We start from the raw sequence: 18,374 nt of genomic DNA on the forward strand, positions 1-18,374 counted from the left end.
GAAATGGGCTCTTGTAAAGGACTTAGGGGGAGGAAGAGGAAAAGAAGTCTGAGGAATGGATTGGTATCTTCTGAAGTCAGGAACCTGGGTGGAGGAGGAGGGACAGCAGGAGTTGTGCAGTTGTGTTGAGGGTAAAGTATCTGTGTGCCTCACATCAAGAGGCCACATGTAGCTTGGAGGCAGAGGTGGATGTGGAAGGAGGAAGCCCTCAAAGGAAAGTGTACGGGAGGCAGAGGTGGATGTGGAAGGAGGAAGCCCTCAAAGGAAAGTGTACGCTAAATTGATCTCTTTAGAAAAGTAGTAACTGTGTCCTGGCAGTTGACAACTCTGGTGTGACAGTGAACAGCAGGGAAAGGGTGGATATCTGTAAGGAAGGGATGGCATTCAAGTCTGTCTATGCTGCCTGCACTTGGTATTGGGGTCTGGCTTCCCTGGGAGCCAGGAGGCAGAGAAGGAATGCTACTTATATGATGAGACGAGGCTCTCCCATGTCCATGTTAGTTGATAGTAAAGAGTTGGAAGTGTCTGAGTATTGCAGAGTGGCTACTGCTTTGGCTGATTAAGGGAGAGGCACTGGGCAGTGATGTCTTCTTACCCAGCTCATGTCTGACTTGGCCAGATGTAGGACAGGCATATGCAGGGGTGCTCTGTCAATTACAGTTGGAATTCAGTGGGTGGGACGCATAGCTTTAGGTCTGTACAAGGACCCCAGGGATGATAGTGCACGACAGAGGTGGAATAAGAGGCTCTGCATGCTCAAAGCCAAGGCTTCTTGGGGCTTAGGAGCTCAGCTGTCTGGGATCTTATCTCTGGCCTCTTGTCACCTGACAAGACTAACATCCCTCTGTCTGTTTCCCTTTCTCGGCAGAAATGCAGCAGGCAAAGATGGCAAGGAGCGCCTGGGTGGCTCGGTACTGGAGCAGATCCCCTTCCTGCAGAACTGCGAGGATGAGGACAGCGATGAGGATGATGAGCTAGACAGTGTTCAACACAAGAAGCAGCGTGTGAGGGTGAATCTTCCACTGCTGACTTAGCCTCTGCCCCGGGCCTTCCCTGGCCCCAGATAATGCCCCATCCTACCTTTCCATTTATGATTCTGCAGGGCAGCTCAGTGCCCTGACCCATGCAGAGCTGCTTCCCTTCAGCTAGCCTGTCCCCAATCCTAAGTGAAATGTTTTTGCCTGTGACTCTTGCTTTCTATCCCCATGTTCTGAAAAGGGTGTGAAGCACAGGCTCTCAGTAAAAAATTGTGAATGAGTAGATGTGCCTGTGTGAGGTCTGGGGAGTCAGTATGATCTTGGGGGTTCTGGTCTGCTGTGTGGTCAGGGCCCTTGCCTGTGTGACTTTGATTTAGCACCCAGTATGGTCCAGTGCTGTTTCCAGGATTCTGTCCTTGGTTGTGATATGGCCTTAGTTGCCCATTAACATCTGCTGAACCCTTCACAACCCAGCTCTGAGCAGGTCATGGGACAAGACCACAAGTGGAGCAGTAGTGGCTTTGTAGATGGCCACCTGCGGGACATGATAAGGTGGAGGCAGAGACATCAGCTGTGGGGAAAGTCTCAGTTTTCCCTGGACACCACTTTCCCAGATGTGGCTTCTGCGGCTCTTTTCTACTTAGTCTAGGCACACTTTCTCTGTCTTGCCTTGGGTCTCCTGGGACCACTGGGAATGTGTTTTGTCAGCTTCTAGAGCTCCGGGTTCCCTTATCTGAACCCTGACAAACTCTTGAGGTGGTGATGGAAGGGTCTTGGCTCCCACTCTATCCCTAAGGTCCCTGGCATGACTTAGCACAGGGTCCTGTCCAGGTGGAGCAAATGATAGACCTGGAGCCCTGGAGGAGGCAAAAGGCTAAAGTGTATCTTTGATGTGGGCACTCTAACTTGGCGTCCTGGTTTAGATGTTAGAATCTTCTGTTCTTCCCTACCCCCACTTGGGATTGTCTTTTCTTTTGTATGTGTATAAGAGAGAGAAAAAGAAAGAGGGGGAATATTTGTATGCTTCATAATGGCGGTCTACTTCCTCAAGAGCTGTCTACCTTGTGACTTTTTGGATTTGTTCGTTTCCATTTTTGGTATTTATTTGTGTATTAGTCAGAGTTCTCTAGAGGATCAGAACTGATAGAATAAATCTATAGCCAGCTTGATATATATAAATCTATAGGTACTTAGATAGATAGAAAGAGGATTTATTAGAATGGCTTACAGAATGTGGTCCCACTTGTCCAACAATGACTATCTACCAACGGAAGTTTCAAGAATCCAATAGTGCCTGGCAGTGGTGGTACACGCCTTTACTCTCCAGCTCTCGGAAGACAGAGGCAGGCAGATCTCAGGGCCAGTCTGGTCTACAAAGCAAGTTGCAGGACAGCCATGGCAATTACACAGAGAAACCCTGTCTTGAGAAACTTAAAAAAGAAAGGAAGAAAGAAAGAAAAGAAAAGAATCCAATAGTTTCTCTGTCCACTAGACTGAATGTCCCAGCTGATCTTCAGTATATGCCAGAATCCTGAAGAAGTAGACTCTAATGCCAGTGAAGGAATGGACTTGGTAGTGAGAGCCAACAGGTAGAGAGCAAGCTGCTTCTTCCAAGTCCTTGTTTGTTATACGCACCAGCAGGTGTGGTCTAGATTTAAAGGTGGATCCTTCCACCTCAAAAGATCTGAATTCAAAGTGGATCTTTGATGTAGATTCCCCTTTGTATGCTGTGATTAGCATTAATGAATAAAGAAAACTGTCTTGAGCCCGTGATAGGGCAGAACTTAGATGGTCAGGGAAAACTAAACTGAATGCTGGGAGAAAGAAGGGCGGAGTCAGAGAGAAGCCATGTAGGCCCACCAGAGACAGACACCGGAACTTTAGCTGGTAAGCCACAGCCACATGGCAATATACAGATTAATGGAGAGGGGTTAAATTAATATGTAAGAGTTAGACGATAAGAAGCTAGAGCTGATGGGCCAATCGGTGATTTAAATAATATAGTTTCTGTGTGATTATTTCGGTTCTGGGCAGCTGGGATGAACAAGCAGCCTTCCTGCAGCAGATCTTCCTACTTTAGATGATTTAATTAAGAAAATTGCTCACAGGTGTGCCCAGCTGCTTGGGCTTTAGGTAATTCCAGATGTAGTCAGTTGACAACAAGAACAGCCATCACAGTTTGTATTTTGTTTTTTGTTTTGTTTTGTTTTGTTTTGACACAGTTTCTCTGTGTAGTCCTGGCTATCCTGGAACTTGTGATCAGGATGGCCTGGAACTTACAGATCCTCCTGCCTTTGCCTCCCGAGTACTGTGATTGAAGGTTTATACCACCATGTCTAGTTTGTGTTATTGAGACAATGGGCGTGAACTTGCTGATAAGCCTCCAGCCTGGCTGACTAGTAAACCTCAGAAACACTGTCTCCTCTCCCCAGCCCTGCATCACAAGTACCCACTGCCATACCTGTCTTTTTTTCCGGGCGCTGGGGATGGAACTTGGACCTGAGGCTTGTTTGGCAGGCAATCAACTGAGCTGTCTCCCCAGCCTCTCAGGACTCTTCTTCTGAGCCTGGATGACGCTTTTTCTAGGAACCAGGCCTCACAGCAGAAATGATTCTTCACTTTATTTTTTTTTTTGTGTTCTGTGGTTCTCATGCTCAAACTCATGGTCTCACATATGCCAGGCAAACACTCTGTGCCCGAGCTTCATCCCAGCTCTTTTGTTTCCTTTTGAGGCAGAGTTTCATACTACAATAGAGGCTAGTCTAGAACTCTTGGCCACCTTCTGCCTTGCTCAACTTCTGAGTACTAAATCAGGCATGAGCGTCACCTCCATCTTCCCCCTCACTGTTGTATACCAAGAGGCCTTGCATTTCACTGTCTTGTCCCCCATGCTCTGTGGGCTTCCTGGTGTGGATGCCTGAGAATTGTTAGTTCTAGATTCAGACCCTCTGGATGACCACCTTGGAGAATCAACTGTGTCCTGGGCTCCACAGTCTGTTGGTGCTGCCCATTTTGGGGCCCAGTTTGAATTTGGGGGCCTGGGGTAATGGGCTTCATTCTGTATAGCTTATTCCTACACATATAGGATAGGAAGAAGGATAGTAGTTTGGGTCACTGTTCACAGGATTGTGCATTAAAATGAAGCCATATCTGTAAACTCATTTGTGAGCCACTAGTTCTTGCTCAAGCACACAGCTGAGTGACTAGGGTATGTTATCACTGTAAGTTTTATGCCCAGAGTGGAAATAGAGGTTCTGTTCATCCCCTTGCAATTGTATGTCTCTGTATACTCCCAGGGCTTGTATCATATGACTTCCCGAGAGCCATGTGCTGGGGAGGGGCTCAGCAAAGCTGAGGAGAGATGAGAGTGCCCAGTGCTGGCGGTAGAGGAGGGCCCTCTGCAGTCCCCAGATCTAGGCTTTGGGAAATGAGTTGATGGCTTGCCTTTTCCCGGGAACCAGCTGGGTTTGATCTCTGAACTCCAGCTCCTTTTCCCACTTCTTCCCCTACCCTAGCTCCCATCCAAGGCCCTAGTGCCTGAAATGGAGGACGAGGATGAGGAAGATGACTCGGAAGATGCTATCAATGAGTTTGATTTCCTGGGCTCAGGAGAAGATGGGGAAGGGTCTCCAGATCCTCGACGTTGTGCTGCAGAGGGGAACCCCCATGAGCTGGGTGAGTCGGAGACTGACTGACAGGCCTGGCTAAGACAGGATCTGACCCTGCATGCTTCAGGTGCTTCCTGTCCAGGCCCGGGCGGATGTACTTCCTGAGGTGGGTCAAGGATAGCTGAAGCCCCAAGCCAGGTCCAGGCCCTTACCCTTCCCTGGAAAGTCCCTTTGAGCTGTATTCAAGTGGCCCTGCCAGAAGTCAGCTCTGGTCCTCATAGCAAGTGTCTAGGACCTATTTAACTCAAGTAGGGGGTAGGATGAAAACTGATGGTGGAGAGGGGGGTATGGGGCTATGTCTCTTCCTGCCTTGTGACTCCTGACCAGAAGGGCCTTGGGGGTCCCCTGGGCCTAGGGTAGAGAGATGCCTGCCATCTCTCACTGGGTCCCTGCCAGTCTATTTCCTCAGTCTGTGTCCAGCAGCAGTGGGGTGGGCTTCCCTGAAAAATTGGGTAGAACTGGTAGGCAATTCTTATTTATGACTCTTTCATGCAGAAAGCCGTCGGGTCAAACTCCAGGGAATTCTTGCTGACCTCCGGGATGTGGACGGGCTACCCCCCAAAGTGACCGTTCCACCTCCTGGCACACCCCAGCCCCGGCCTCATGAAGGTAATCTCTAGCCCCACATGCCAGTACCTTGGGGTCCATAACAGAGGGGGTGCTGCAGAGCTAAGCCCGGGGTCTCTGTGTCCTCAGAGGTAAGGCCCAGTCTCCAGTCTGCAGCCTACCTGTCCCAAAAGGTCGTCTGTCTGTCTGTTTCCCTCTCTTTTTGTCTGTCCTCCCCTGTCTGTCTGTCTGTCCGTCCCTGTCTTCCTTTCCAGCTGCAATTCTTGATCCTGTCTTCCTGCCTCTCTTCCTTGCTCCTCATCCTTTCTGCCTCTCTCTGCCTTTCTCTCTCTCCCTGGCCCTGTCTGCCCCCCTATCCCTCCCCCCTACCAGGTTCCTTTGGCTTCTCCTCAGACGTCTTCATCATGGACACTATCGGGGGCGGGGAGGTGAGCCTGGGGGACTTGGCAGATCTCACCGTCACCAATGACAACGACCTCAGCTGTGATGTAAGTTTTTGGGGTGCCCCATCAGTTCTTAGCTCTGAGCATGTTGCAGGTCTGGGTTCTTTCCCTTTCATCTGAGGACTGTGAGAGGTCATTCCATACCCCAGCAGGAGACCTCAACACACCATGCCTTACAGAGGGGTACCTGGCAAACACCTCACTTAGGTGCAAGCTCTGAAAGACACAGGAGTTTCTTCATTTCATGCCTTCTTAGGTGATGTGGGGAGATGATTGCCAGCCATGCTTCCCCACTCAGGACCTCTATTGTGAGTGGAACAGGGGCTAGAATGAAGGGGCCTCATGACTAGCATTCTGTGCTGTGCACCTTGGTAACTGGGACTTTCTGTGGTGGGTTTGGATGCGCTTTTCAGGGCAGAAGATCAGGTTACTGGCTCCAGTGAGGTTGGAGGCTAGTGTAGAATGAAGAAGCGAGGCTGGGCAGGGTCTACTGGGAGTGTACTGCAGGGTTCCTCAATCTGCCCCATGGGTGCTTCAGGGAGTAGGGAACCCGCTTGAGCACAAATCCTCCAGTTCCTGATAATCATGGTAGAAATTGCTGCTGAGCCCAGGTGAAGGGGGTCTGATGGTGCTGAGGCTTCCTTGACAGCTCGGTGTCTCCCAAACCTGGCCGTCCCCTTGCAGTGAGCAGCTTCATCTTTTAGGACCCATGCTCTCAGAGCATCTCTCCTGGACCCGATGGCTCTGCTTCCCTGTCAGGGACTTCAAGACTTGTTCCCTAGGGCTTTGTAGCTTAGGGACCTATCTGCAGTTACTCTGACCTTCCCCTAATCCCAGCCTCCTTAGAGAGGCCAAGACCTAAGGTTCTACAACCTCATGTGGCTTCCCATTTTTCTGGAGCTTTTGCTTAGGATGAAACAAATTGTAAGTTTCTGAGTGGAACCCACTGTTCTGCCTGCCATTGACCTTGCTGGCTTTCTCTCGTGCAACACTTTTGGTGTGTCTCCTGGTCTTGCTGCCTCCTGCCTCAGGGCCTTTACACACACAGCTCTTTCTTAAGTCCCTTTCCTTTACCTGGTGCTAGTTAAATCCTGCTTTGTCACTATCTCCCCAGAGCCTCTTGATCCCTACAGAGGAGGCTAGGCTGCCTTGGTGTCCCTGCCTCAGGCTCAGAATTCCTGGTTCTGTGTATTTAAGACCTGTCTGTCTACCTGAGGGACCTCTGAACTGTGAAGCCCCAAAGAATTAGACTCCCTGACCCCTTCAAGCCTTCCATGTTGCTGAGACCTGCTGAGTATGTGAAGAGCTTTTCTGGCCTGCGGAAGGGAGATCAGACTGGGGCTAGTCAGTTCAGTCTGAAAGGAGTGGTGTCACTGTCTGTGTGAGTGCTGGGATATACAAGAGGATACTGAGGCAGCTTCCCATCCCCAGCTGTCTGACAGCAAAGACGCCTTCAAGAAGACATGGAACCCCAAGTTTACCCTCCGCTCACACTACGATGGTATCCGCTCACTGGCCTTCCACCACAGCCAGTCAGCACTGCTCACTGCTTCTGAGGATGGCACACTTAAACTGTGGAACCTACAGAAGGCAGTTACAGCCAAGAAGTAAGGATGCTATCCTGGAAGGGGCAGAGCCCTAGGACCTGGGGTCTTAGTGACGGGTTCTTTTTCCCACAGAAATGCCGCACTGGACGTGGAGCCGATTCACGCTTTCCGTGCTCACAGGTAGGGAGGCGCCTGAGCCTGTTGTAACCCCTGCATTCCTGCAGCATGGGCTAAGCTGATGCCTGCTACCCTGGAGACCTGGAACAGCAGTCTCCACCCTGGTCCCTCTGTACAGTGGACCCTCAGCACATCCCTTACTCAGGGACATGTTCATTCCCACTGAGGTTTCACTGAGGCCCTTCTGAGCAGTAAAGGAAGAGAGCAGGAGACAGACAGCTTTCCCAGATGGCTCAACCAGAGCATGGATGCAAAATTCCCTGTGACATCCTTAAAAAATACCTAGGAAAGGAGACTGATGAGACGGTTCAGTGGTTAAAGGTACCTGCTACTAACCTTGACAACCTAAGTTTGATCTCTACAGTCCATCTGGTGAGAAGAGAGAACCAACTCCAGAAAGTTGTATTCTGGCTGGGCAGTGGTGGCACATGCCTTTAATCCCAGCACTTGGGAGGCAGAGACAGGTGGATCTCTGTGAGTTTGAGGCCAACCTGCTCTATAAGAGCTAGTTCTAGGACAGGCTTCAAAGCTAGAGAAACCCTGTCTCGAAAAACCAAAAAGAAAGAAAGAGCCGGGCGGTGGTGGCGCACGCCTTTAATCCCAGCACTTGGGAGGCAGAGGCAGGTGGATCTCTGTGAGTTCGAGGCCAGCCTGGTCTACAAGAGCTAGTTCCAGGACAGGAACCAAAAGCTATGGAGAAACCCTGTCTCGAAAGAAAAAATAAAAAGAGAGAGAGAGAGAAGAAAGAAAGAGAAAGAATGAATGAATCACAAAATTGTATTCTGGCCTCCCCATGCACAGTGTTATATGTGACAATAAATAAATTTAAACTATTTTTAAAAGTAGGTAGGAGAAACTGGGTGCTGGTGGTACACGCCTTTAATCCCCAGCACTGGGGAGGCAGGGGCAGGCAGATCTCTGAGTTTTAGGCCAGCCTGGTCGGCAGAGTGAGTTCCAGGACTACACAGAAAAACCCTGTCTCAAAAAACAAATAGACAAATAGCTAGGAGAAACCCTCAAGCTTCTATGAGCAAGGAAGGCCTGAGCCATAGCTACCTTCCATCACCTACCCTTGCACCCTGCAGGGGCCCTGTGCTGGCAGTCACCATGGGCAGCAACAGCGAGTTCTGTTACAGCGGTGGGGCTGATGCCCGCATCCACAGCTGGAAGATTCCTGACCTCAATATGGACCCATATGATGGCTATGGTGAGGACAGACCCTTCCCACACCCACCTCATGTCACAACCCTGGGGAACAACTCTATAGAGCTCCCAATCTGATTTAGCATTAGTGGGTAGGGCAGAGGGAGTTGAAGCAGGAGTGGTAGTGGTGAGGGGAAGGTTGGGCTACAACTGAGAATCAGCATGACCTGGCCTTTTGAGGGAAGCAGAGGCAAGAGAGCCTACGTCAGGGCCCCAATGGATTGGACAGCTTGGTAGACTCTGTTCTTGGGACCCAGCCAAGGTCTTATCATGGGTCAGTGGAGGGGTTTATTAGGAGCAGAGGAAGTGAGCTGAGAGGCATCAGTGGGACCATATGGCAGGGAGTTTAGGCTTTACTTTTAGCCCTTTAAGAGCTAAGTAGAGGAGCCAGGAGCTGGTGGCACACACCTTTAATCCCAGCATTCAGGAGGCAGAGGCAGGTGGATCTCTGTGAGTTGGAGGCCAGCCTGGTCTACAAAAGCTAGTTCCAGGACAGCCAAGACTGTTTCACAAAGAAACCCTATCTCAAATACAATGAACAAAAATGTCTTTCACTAGAAGTGAACACCAAATCCCGTCTCTAAGTAAGAAGCTATTTGCAATTGAATCCTACTGAGAAAGGGAAAGTGAGTCTCTCTGATCAGTGTCACTGGGTGTACCAGTCACACTCTAGGGCAGGCCCCATGCCCAGGAATAGTTGGACAGCACAAAATAAACTCCTTGTTAGGGTTGATTCTTTTGTTTGTTTGTCTGTTTTGTTTCTTCTTGGCAATTTTTGCTTTTTTTATCCTCTGTCTTTAGTTTAACTATTTTGATTTTTGTTTTTCTTTTTTCTTTTCTTTTTTTTTTTTTTTTTTTGAGAGAGAGAGAGAGAAAGAACATGAAGTTGGGTGGGTAAGGAGGTGGGAGAATCTGTGAAGAGTTGGGGAAGAAAAGAATGTGATCACTGGAAGAGCAGCCAATGCTCTTAACTACGCTGGAGTTTATTAAAAGACATTTTTAAAAAATGATACTGAATGTCTTACCCACTGAGCCATTTCTCCAGCCCCACCTCCACCCCATTTTTTTGTTTTTGTTATTTTGACTGGGTTCAATTCCTAGCACCCATATGGCAGTTCACAACTGTAACTCCAGTTCCAGGGTACCTGATACCCTCATACAGACATACATGCAAGCAAAACACCAATGCATATAAAATAAGGCTAAATAATTGAAAGAAAGAAAGCAACTCTAGGTATGCTTGCTTAAAAATGTTTGGTTTAGTTTGGGTGTCTCTTGTGTAGCCTTGGCTGACTTGGAATTCACTCTCTAGACCAAGCTGGGCTCAAACTCAGAGATCCACTTGCCTCTCCTTCCTGAATGCTGGGGTTAAAGGAGTGCACTTCCATTGCTTGGCCATAAAAGTTTTTAAAGTTTTTAAGTAGTTAATTTTTTGGTTTCTTGGTTTTTTGTTTTTTCAAGACAAAGTTTCTCTGCATAGCTTTGGAGCCTGTTCTGGCACTCGCTCTGTAGACCAGGCTGGCCTCAAACTTACAGAGATCTTGCCTCTGCCCTCAAGTGTTGGGTTTTAAAGGCCATCTGCTATTACTGCTTGGCTAATTGTTTTTTCCTAAGTGAAAAGGTACCCAGAGTTTCTCATACTCAGTGCCTTTGCCCTATTCATTGATACCTGTTTTACTCTTTTTACATGTATTTGTGTGTGTTATAGATGGTTGTGAGCCACCATTTGGGAACCAAGGTTGGGAACCAAGCCTGGCATAAGAGCTCTTAACCACTGAGCTATTTTTTTTTTGGTTTTGGTTTTGGTTTTTTTGAGACAAGATTTTTCTGTGTAGTCCTGGCTGTCCTGGAACTGGCTTTGGCTTTGTAGATCAGACTGGCCTCAAAACTCAGAGATCTGCTTGCCTCTGCCACCCCATTTTTTAAAGACAGGGTCTCACTGTGTTGTCCTGTCCATATTGAAAATCTCTATGTAGACCAGGTTGCCCTCCTGCCCACAAAAATCCTCCTGCCTTTGCTTCCCCAGTGCTGCTTTACTTTTGAAATTTGGCAGAGTATGGAGTTGTGTTTACCGTCAAGATAACAGTTATCTGGAAGGTCAAGGGTCAGTCCTAAGTGAACTGCCCATACTTCAGGTGTCAGCTGAACTTGACCCAGAACTGTGTGGAGTCCAACAGCCTGAGAGGCTACAGAAGGGTCTTTGAGCAGCAGGGGCTGTGAGAAACTAGCAAGAAAGGACATTCCAGGGCTAAAGGGGGACCAACCTTGGTCAGCAAAGACAGCATTTCCCCTCTTACTCCACTGGTGCCCTGAGCTGCTGACCTTGGCCCTGGGGAGACAGTGAACTCGGAAGCTTCATTTTTCTAAGCTGTTGAGCTGCTTCCTGAGATGAGGAATCTGCCCAGGTGAGCTCATGGGCAGTGGGCAGCCACCCAGGTCCCATCAGAGCTGCAGGCCCTGGGCTGTCTGGTGGGGCTGACATCACTAATAGCCTATTTCCTCCTGGCCTACCCAGACCCAAGCGTGCTGAGCCACGTCCTGGAAGGCCATGGGGATGCTGTGTGGGGTCTGGCTTTCAGTTCCACCTCCCACCGCCTGGCATCTTGCTCCGCTGATGGCACCGTCCGCATCTGGGACCCCAGCAGCAGTAGTCCAAGCTGCCTCTGTACCTTCCCCATGTCTGGAGGTGAGCCTTGAGCCAGTGTCTCACAACAGAATGCAGAGCCTAGGGCTTGGGGTGGCTCCAGAGGAGGCCCCCTGCCACAGGGCGGGCCTGACCCCTTAAGTATCCTTTTCTCCCCTGTGCTCTCAGAACACGGGATCCCCACCTCAGTGGCCTTCACCAGCACCGAGACTGCCCATGTCGTGGCCTCCTTTCGTTCTGGTGACACTGTTCTTTATGACTTGGAAGCTGGCAGTGCCCTCCTCACATTGGAGTCCCGAGGGAGCAGCGGTGAGGGCTCTTGGCCAGGCAGGCCAGTGGGACTGGGATTTGAATGCCCATAGGACCCCAGTTCCTCCTGTAGCTTTGGGGACCTAGCCATCAGTGAGATCAGAATGTTACCAATGTGCCCTCTGGGCCCACAAGCAGGAAGGAAACAAGGCTCAGTGGTGGCCAGCCAGTTTGACATAGCGGGCTGGGTAGCATGTCCCCAATTGCAGAAGTGGCCTGCTCCTCCTTCCTCTGTCCCAGTCCTCTTATTTTCCTCCTCAGTCCCCTCCCCTCTCCTCACTTACTTTCCAGGCCCAACACAGATCAACCAGGTGGTGAGTCACCCAAATCAGCCCCTCACCATTACTGCGCACGACGATAGGGGCATCCGATTCCTGGACAATCGGACAGGTGAGGCCCAGCCTTAGTTGTCCCCTCACTGTGTTTTTGGGAACACATTTGGACTGCCAAATCCTGATATTTATACTATAGGCTGTCAACCCCAACCCCCCCAACTTCACCTTCCCAGATAAGGCCTGCAGAGAGAAGCCACTGCCAGCCACTCTCTGTCTCTCTCTCCAGGTAAATCTGTGCACTCCATGGTTGCCCACCTGGATGCAGTCACCTGCCTAGCCGTGGACCCCAATGGCGTGTTCTTGATGTCAGGAAGTAAGTTGGGCCTCTTTTGCTGTTCCTTCCTCAGGAGGGTTGGAGGCAAAGAGAAGGGGCTACAGCCATAGCAGGCAACTCCATTCCTGCCTCATCTTCATCGACTGCCCCTGGTATTCCTGCCTGGGGGTTTGTCCTATGTTACAGGTGTATGGTGATGGACCCAGATCCCCTTGGAGTTTGAGCACTTGGTCCCTCTCTGCTCTCAGATAATAGGCTCAGCCGTCTCCTAGAATGGTAGACGGGTCCCTCAGACCAGTGTCAGCTGGGATGAGTGTGTGCACATGTGCTTGCAGATGTGCAAGGGTGGAGGCTGTGAGCAGATCATGTGCTGGCTGAACAGCTACACCGCAGACCTCCTGCTCCCGGCCAGTGGTATCAGACCCAGCTGTAGTACAGACAAGCTTAAGATCAGAGGCACTGCTTTCTGGGCTGAGTCCTTCTAGCTGGGCTGACTTGAGGAGCAGAGCCTCAAGCTAGTCATGACCTCTCATGCCCAGCAAAGTCCCTAGCCGAGCCAGTCTCAGTTCCCTGCAGTCATCAGGCCTCATAGGCTGCTTGCCCCAGGCCCTCCTTGGCCATCCCTCTACCTGGAAGGCTTCCCCTCCTTGAACTGATACTTTTTGCCTATCACCTGGAATTAGTTTCTTCTGTTTTCTTTCCTCCCTGCTGTGCTAGGAATAGAACCCAGGACCTTGGGCTGGCAGCCTCTGAGCCACACCCTACCACTTTAAGCTGTTCTTGCTCAGTGTTTGTGTGCATCATTCCTCCCAGGATCTTCACATATACTTGGCAGTTAGCAGAATGGTTAGCAGGATGGTGACAGAAGGGTTACACTTAGGGCTAAGCTGCCTCCACCTTAAGGCCTTTACATGAGGCCGGGTGAAGGGTTCAGAATCCAAGTCTGAGCTCAGGCTTGGTAACAGCCTCATCTGTTCCATGCCTGTGCAGGCCATGACTGTTCTCTGCGTTTATGGAGCCTAGACAACAAGACATGTGTGCAGGAGATCACGGCCCACCGCAAGAAGCATGAGGAGGCCATCCATGCAGTGGCCTGCCATCCCAGCAAGGCACTTATCGCCAGTGCTGGTGCTGACGCCCTAGCCAAGGTGTTCGTATGATCCCACCTGGCCTCGCCCTGGCTACACAGTGGCAGGGAGCGGGGCCAGGCCAGTGGGGCTGAGGTAAGGGCCAGAGGCCATTTGTGTTCTAGGTAGGAATGCAGAAACCCAGCATCCTTGCCCCAGAAGATATCCCACTTGCCTGTCAGTTTGAGTTGTGCCAAAGCCCACAGTCCTGTGAGAATGAGACTTCCCTGAGAAGATGGGAGGAATGGGGGCTAGAGTGGGACTCTAGCCTAACCAGCTGCTTTCCCTCTCTCTGCAGGCAGCCCCAAGCCTCCCTTGAGAGGCTCAGAGTCTCCGCCTCTTTCATCTTCCTGGAGCCTGGTGGTGCTAATGGCCCTTTCCCCAGGAATCGCCCTTCAAGGATGGCCTCTGGGATTTGTGCTTATGCCCCAGCCCGAACTCCTGATACAGTTGTCCTCCTGAGTTCAGCACAGCCAGGGCTGGGTGTCCTTGGGGATCTGTTTTTTCTAAGACAATAGAAGGTACCAGGCTCTACCCTAGAGTGCCACCTTTCCCCCGCCCATCAGATGAAGGGCTGTGCTGAAAGGGGTCTCCTGTGGCCCTCCTGTGTGGGCCCCAGGCTGTCCTCTTGGACCTCAGTCCCTTCCTTCTGCTTTCCAACACTAACAAGCATCTGGGGCCAGGTCTTCTGGAAAGGGCCTCCACTCCTCTGGGGCATGCTCCCAGCCACAGGCACTCCTTGAGATATAGAGGGTGGAGTGGGCCCCTGGCCCCTAGCTCGCTGTCTATCTGTATAAATGGGATTTTAATGGCATCCACCCCATGTTATCACTGTGTGATAGTCTGTCAGTCTCCTTCCAACTCCACACTTTTGCCTCTATTTATTTCACTCTTTATTTGGGTTCTATCTTGTGCCCTTGGTTCCCCCTTCAGGTTCCTGTTTATAAACCCCATCCCTTTTGCCCCCAACTTGTATGTGAAAAAAGCTGTCTCAATAAACCCTTTGGAGTAAGAAAGGTTCCCCAGGCCGTCTTTCAAGAGGGTAGGGGGTGTTGGGGGAGGGTCACTCTCTCTGCCTTGGCTGAGTGGAATCTGGGGAGAGAGAGATGATGGGATTGGGGTTCTGTCATAGAACAGGGTGGGGGTGGAGCTGGGTGGCAAGCCAGTGGAGGGGCAGAAGTAGAACATGGGACTGAATCTCTGTGAGCCCCTCCTTTTTGTCACTAAACATGACTTCCCCGGGGGCAGTAAACTGATCAACAGATGCTGTGTTGTGGCAATAAACAATTTAGTTGAAGATCCCATGCCTGCTCAGGAACTAAGAACTAAAGCCCCTTTCCTACCCCATACCCAGTCGTGGACTGACAGAACAGGAAGAGTGTTGGTAGACCAGCAGCCTAGGTAGGGTGTAGAGCACATGCAGGGATCTGGTCCTCACAGCACAGCAGAGTCCTCATCCCATCTTCCTAGGTTCAGACAGTGGGGGAGGGCTGGGAGTCCATACTGTAGAGGAAGAGAGTGAGGTCAGCTCAAGGCTCTCAGGCTGAGACTCCAACCTGCCAGCCCCTCTACAAGGGTCACGGGTAAAAAGGGTGTAAGTCCAGGTCCAGAGGTAGGCCTGCGATCGTGCTGGGGGACATGCCCGTCTAGGAGAAGGCGCAGGTGGGTGTGATATTTAGGTGACATTCTAGTGGCCAAGCTGTGAGCTCCACGTGGCCTTGCTTCCCCCCCCCCCCCCCTTTGGGCTCTTTGCAGCTTCCCCAGGTGGTAGTTTGGGTTTTTACTCCAGCCTCAGACTTCCTTCCCCAACCCTTGTTCCCCGGATGTGGTGACAGCCAACACTGTACCGACCTCAGCTGCCCCCAGCAGCACTGAATCAGTAAGGGGGGCTCTTGTGACAAGTCACTCTTTAAAGCTCCAGCTTTCTGGATGTGAAAACTAACTGGTCCCCTCTGCCTGATTATTAGAACAGCCGTCCGAATTTCCCCTGATGGAGCTGGGTTGATTACACAGGCCTGGCCACAGACTCTCAATAGATGTTAACTTTTTAAGTTTCCTGGTATTGCACTATTTGTTTCGGAGAACGGTAGAGGTCAGAGGATAACCCAGAGGAGCTCGTTCTCCTTTGATTGTGAGTCTCCAGGACTGAACTCGGGTCAGTGAGTTTGACTTCAAGTGCCTTTACCCTCTGAGCCATCTCACTTCCAGATGCTGGATGTTTCCCTTAACACAATCAGCCAGAAACCCCTGAGTGACTTTGGTGTCTCCTTTTTTCTCTGCAAAATTTAAGGGCAACCACATCAACTCTACCTTAGCTGTGTTCCAGGCACCCGTATTCCATCTCTGGAATACAGCCTCATGATAGGGAAACTAAGGTTCACAGTGGAGAAGCCCATACCTCAAGACACACAGCCAGGAAGATGTAGGTTAGGTCTCATGAGAGAGGTCTATGAAGTAGTTTTGACCTTTGGCATGTCACCTTGGTTGAGGTTTCAAGCTCTGTACCCATCTCAACTCACTGGAGACAGACCCGAGGCTTAAGCTCTCCCGTGTTTCAGTCTCACACCTGTGTACTGGGTGTATTGTTGAGCTGGGACTTGGGGTGGGGGGAATAGGAACAAGAACAGGAAAGCCACCGGACTTGACACCGATTTCCGACCCTTTCCCTGGGGCGGGCGCCGGATGCCGGCCAGCCTGACAGCTCCCTCTTTCAACGACCAAGCGCTGCCTCTCCCGCCCGCCACAGTGGACTGCAGCGAAAAGTCAGCTTTTCAGACTGGAGCTTGCGGAGAAAGCACTGACCCTTCCGCCCTCCTCCCACCCCAGCCACCAGATACCACTCCTCCCCAACCCCCAAACTCCCTGATACAGGGTCCCGCCTTCCCCTTCCGCCCCAGGCCCCTCGATAAAGGCTCCGCCCTGTGACGTTACGGAGCCCCGTGCTGATTGGCCGGCTGCGCCATCGCTGCGGAGACTTCCTTCTGGGCCGCTGCTGCCGACTTAAACTTTGAAGGGGGAAAAAAAGAGCCACCGCGCTGTGCGACCCTCCCTTGCCCCCCACCCGCCCCGCCTCCGGTAATGGCCCTTCTCCGCCGCCCCTGACCCAACTTTTCTCCAATTTTCGCGACCTGTGAGAGTCTCTTCTTTTAGCCCTGGCCTGGGGACCCCATCCCTGAGCCAATCGGGTCACTATGATCCAAAGACTGCTTTCTACCCACAAGGCATCCTCAGGCCCGCTCTCAGTTTGAGCCTGCCGTCAAACCTACTGGATCCTGGGATCCCCCTGCTCCGCTCTCAATCTTCTCTCTCCCAGGGGCCTTGGATTGTGTGTGTGTGTGTGTGTGGGGGGGTGTCTTTTGATTCTAGAGACCCTGCCCTACCCGATTTTCTTTTTTGGTTTCTTGCCATCTTCCAATATCTGGGTGCCCTCCTTCAAACCATTGCTTTTCTTTCTGTGCTGTGCTCCCTTGACTCCCGGCGTTTGACCCACTAGATTCCTTTTCTCTCATTGCCCAGGATCCCGCCATCCTTCAGTCTCTTAACCTGACAGATTTCTCTCTCAAATGCTTACGTTCTTACCACTACCGCACGAGAGCTCTCGGATCTAGGTCCCAGGTTCCTCGGCGAGCTCCAGCGGCTCTGGTCCGGGTCTGGCCCCCATGGCCGCCGCCCCCTCCCATTCTGCCGGACTCCCGGGCTCTCCTGGGCCCGGGTCTCCTCCGCCCCCCGGTGGCTTGGAGCTCCAGTCGCCGCCACCTCTGCTGCCTCAGATTCCGACCCCAGGCTCGGGGGTCTCCTTCCACATCCAGATCGGATTGACCCGAGAGTTTGTGCTGTTGCCGGCCGCCTCAGAGTTGGCTCATGTGAAGCAACTCGCCTGCTCTATCGTGGACCAGAAGGTGAGGGCATAGGGGCTATCCTCATGAAGGAGAAGAGACTTCAGCGGTGGCCTGGGGCTTGTTGGGAGGAGAGAGAGGGTTCCTAGGTAACAGCCGAGGAGGGGCACTACTCCCCAGTTGTGTCCTCACCCTACCACCGGTTTGAGAGAGGCCCGGGTAGGGGTGGGGTGCCTCAGAGGCCTCCCCAAATTGCGTGTTGCTGCTTGTTGTTGTTTTCTCAGCGGGCAGGGAGGAAGGGAGGGGCCTGCCAGGTGTGGCGTGGGGAAGAAGGGGCAGGTGGGAGCTGCGGATCAGGGGGACCTCTTCTTATGGTCTCACTCTTGGCCTCCGTTCTTTGGAAACTGTAGAAACTGAAGCCGTGTTGGCCATGGTGATCGGGTGACATGTGTGGGTGTGTGGACAAGCTGCCAGGGGCAAGCAAGGTCTCAGGGTGCAATCTCTACCCTTTCCCAGGCCTAAGATGGGGTGTGAAGGAGCAAGGCACCCCCCAAAATCCTGCAGATTCTATCTGCTCTCCGAATCACAGTTTCCCTGTAGGTACTCTTAGTTTTAGCTATCAGGGTTCCTCCCAAGAGTCATGGCAAGAGGGAAGCAGTAGGACTAGATAGATGCCCAAATCCTAGGAACATTAAAAGTTACAACCAGGCCAGGTGGTAGTGGCTCACACCAGGAGGCAGAGGCAGGTGAATTTCTGTGAGTTTGAGGCCAGCCTGGTCTACAGAGGGGGTTCCAGGACAGCCAGAGCTGCACAGAGAAGCCCTGTGTCAAAAAACAAACAAAAGTTATGACCAGGCTGGTAGAGCCCTTGTCTAGCAAGCAAAAGCCGCGGGTTCCATTTCCACCCCACCCTACACCTCTCATCCTGGGGTGGGGGATGCTTTTGTGTAGTTCAAGTGCCTGATTGTGAAGATGTCAGAACCTGAGTCCTGAGTAGTTGGATACTGAAATCTTTTCATACTGAGGCATCCAAATAATTAGAGTCTTAAGTTTATCATGTTGCTGTCCCATAAGAATTCTAGATGGCACTGACAGTAGGGCAGCCACAGCTGGAACCCAGGATGAATACTCCAAAATGACAGCACGTCGGAATCCAAAACATCCGGACTTAGCTTTTCTCAGGCTCCTGGAAATGGATTCTTTGGGTTTTGGGGAAGCAGGAAGAAAAGGGTCACCTCCCCCATTTTCCCTAGGGGGTGAAACTAGT

General features: G+C 51.4%; 2 protein-coding genes across 3 annotated transcripts in view; both read left to right on the plus strand.

The window, feature by feature from the left end:
• Positions 1–14,299, plus strand: part of Strn4 (striatin 4) — a 25,327-nt gene extending 11,028 nt beyond the window's left edge. The window contains exons 6-18 of one of the 2 annotated variants that reach the window (XM_057762257.1): positions 869–1,010; positions 4,493–4,652; positions 5,141–5,254; positions 5,606–5,700; positions 7,087–7,262; positions 7,335–7,382; positions 8,465–8,586; positions 11,098–11,268; positions 11,395–11,535; positions 11,827–11,925; positions 12,097–12,183; positions 13,135–13,367; positions 13,570–14,299. In XM_057762257.1, coding sequence (XP_057618240.1) covers positions 869–1,010; positions 4,493–4,652; positions 5,141–5,254; positions 5,606–5,700; positions 7,087–7,262; positions 7,335–7,382; positions 8,465–8,586; positions 11,098–11,268; positions 11,395–11,535; positions 11,827–11,925; positions 12,097–12,183; positions 13,135–13,304 — 1,525 coding nt within the window. In that variant the 3' untranslated portion in view covers positions 13,305–13,367; positions 13,570–14,299. Of the gene's footprint in view, positions 1–868; positions 1,011–4,492; positions 4,653–5,140; positions 5,255–5,584; positions 5,701–7,086; positions 7,263–7,334; positions 7,383–8,464; positions 8,587–11,097; positions 11,269–11,394; positions 11,536–11,826; positions 11,926–12,096; positions 12,184–13,134; positions 13,368–13,569 lie in introns of both variants that reach the window. The other variant, XM_057762256.1, reaches the window with a different exon arrangement.
• Positions 14,300–16,287: 1,988 nt separating this feature from the next.
• Prkd2 (protein kinase D2) overlaps positions 16,288–18,374 on the plus strand; it is a 29,112-nt gene continuing 27,025 nt past the window's right edge. The window contains exon 1 of the mRNA XM_057761341.1: positions 16,288–17,170. Within this exon, the coding sequence (XP_057617324.1) occupies positions 16,931–17,170 (240 nt within the window). The 5' untranslated portion in view covers positions 16,288–16,930. The remainder of the gene's footprint in view (positions 17,171–18,374) is intronic.

The sequence above is a fragment of the Chionomys nivalis genome, chromosome 2, assembly GCF_950005125.1.
Source record: "Chionomys nivalis chromosome 2, mChiNiv1.1, whole genome shotgun sequence".
Taxonomy (NCBI): Eukaryota; Metazoa; Chordata; class Mammalia; order Rodentia; family Cricetidae; genus Chionomys; species Chionomys nivalis.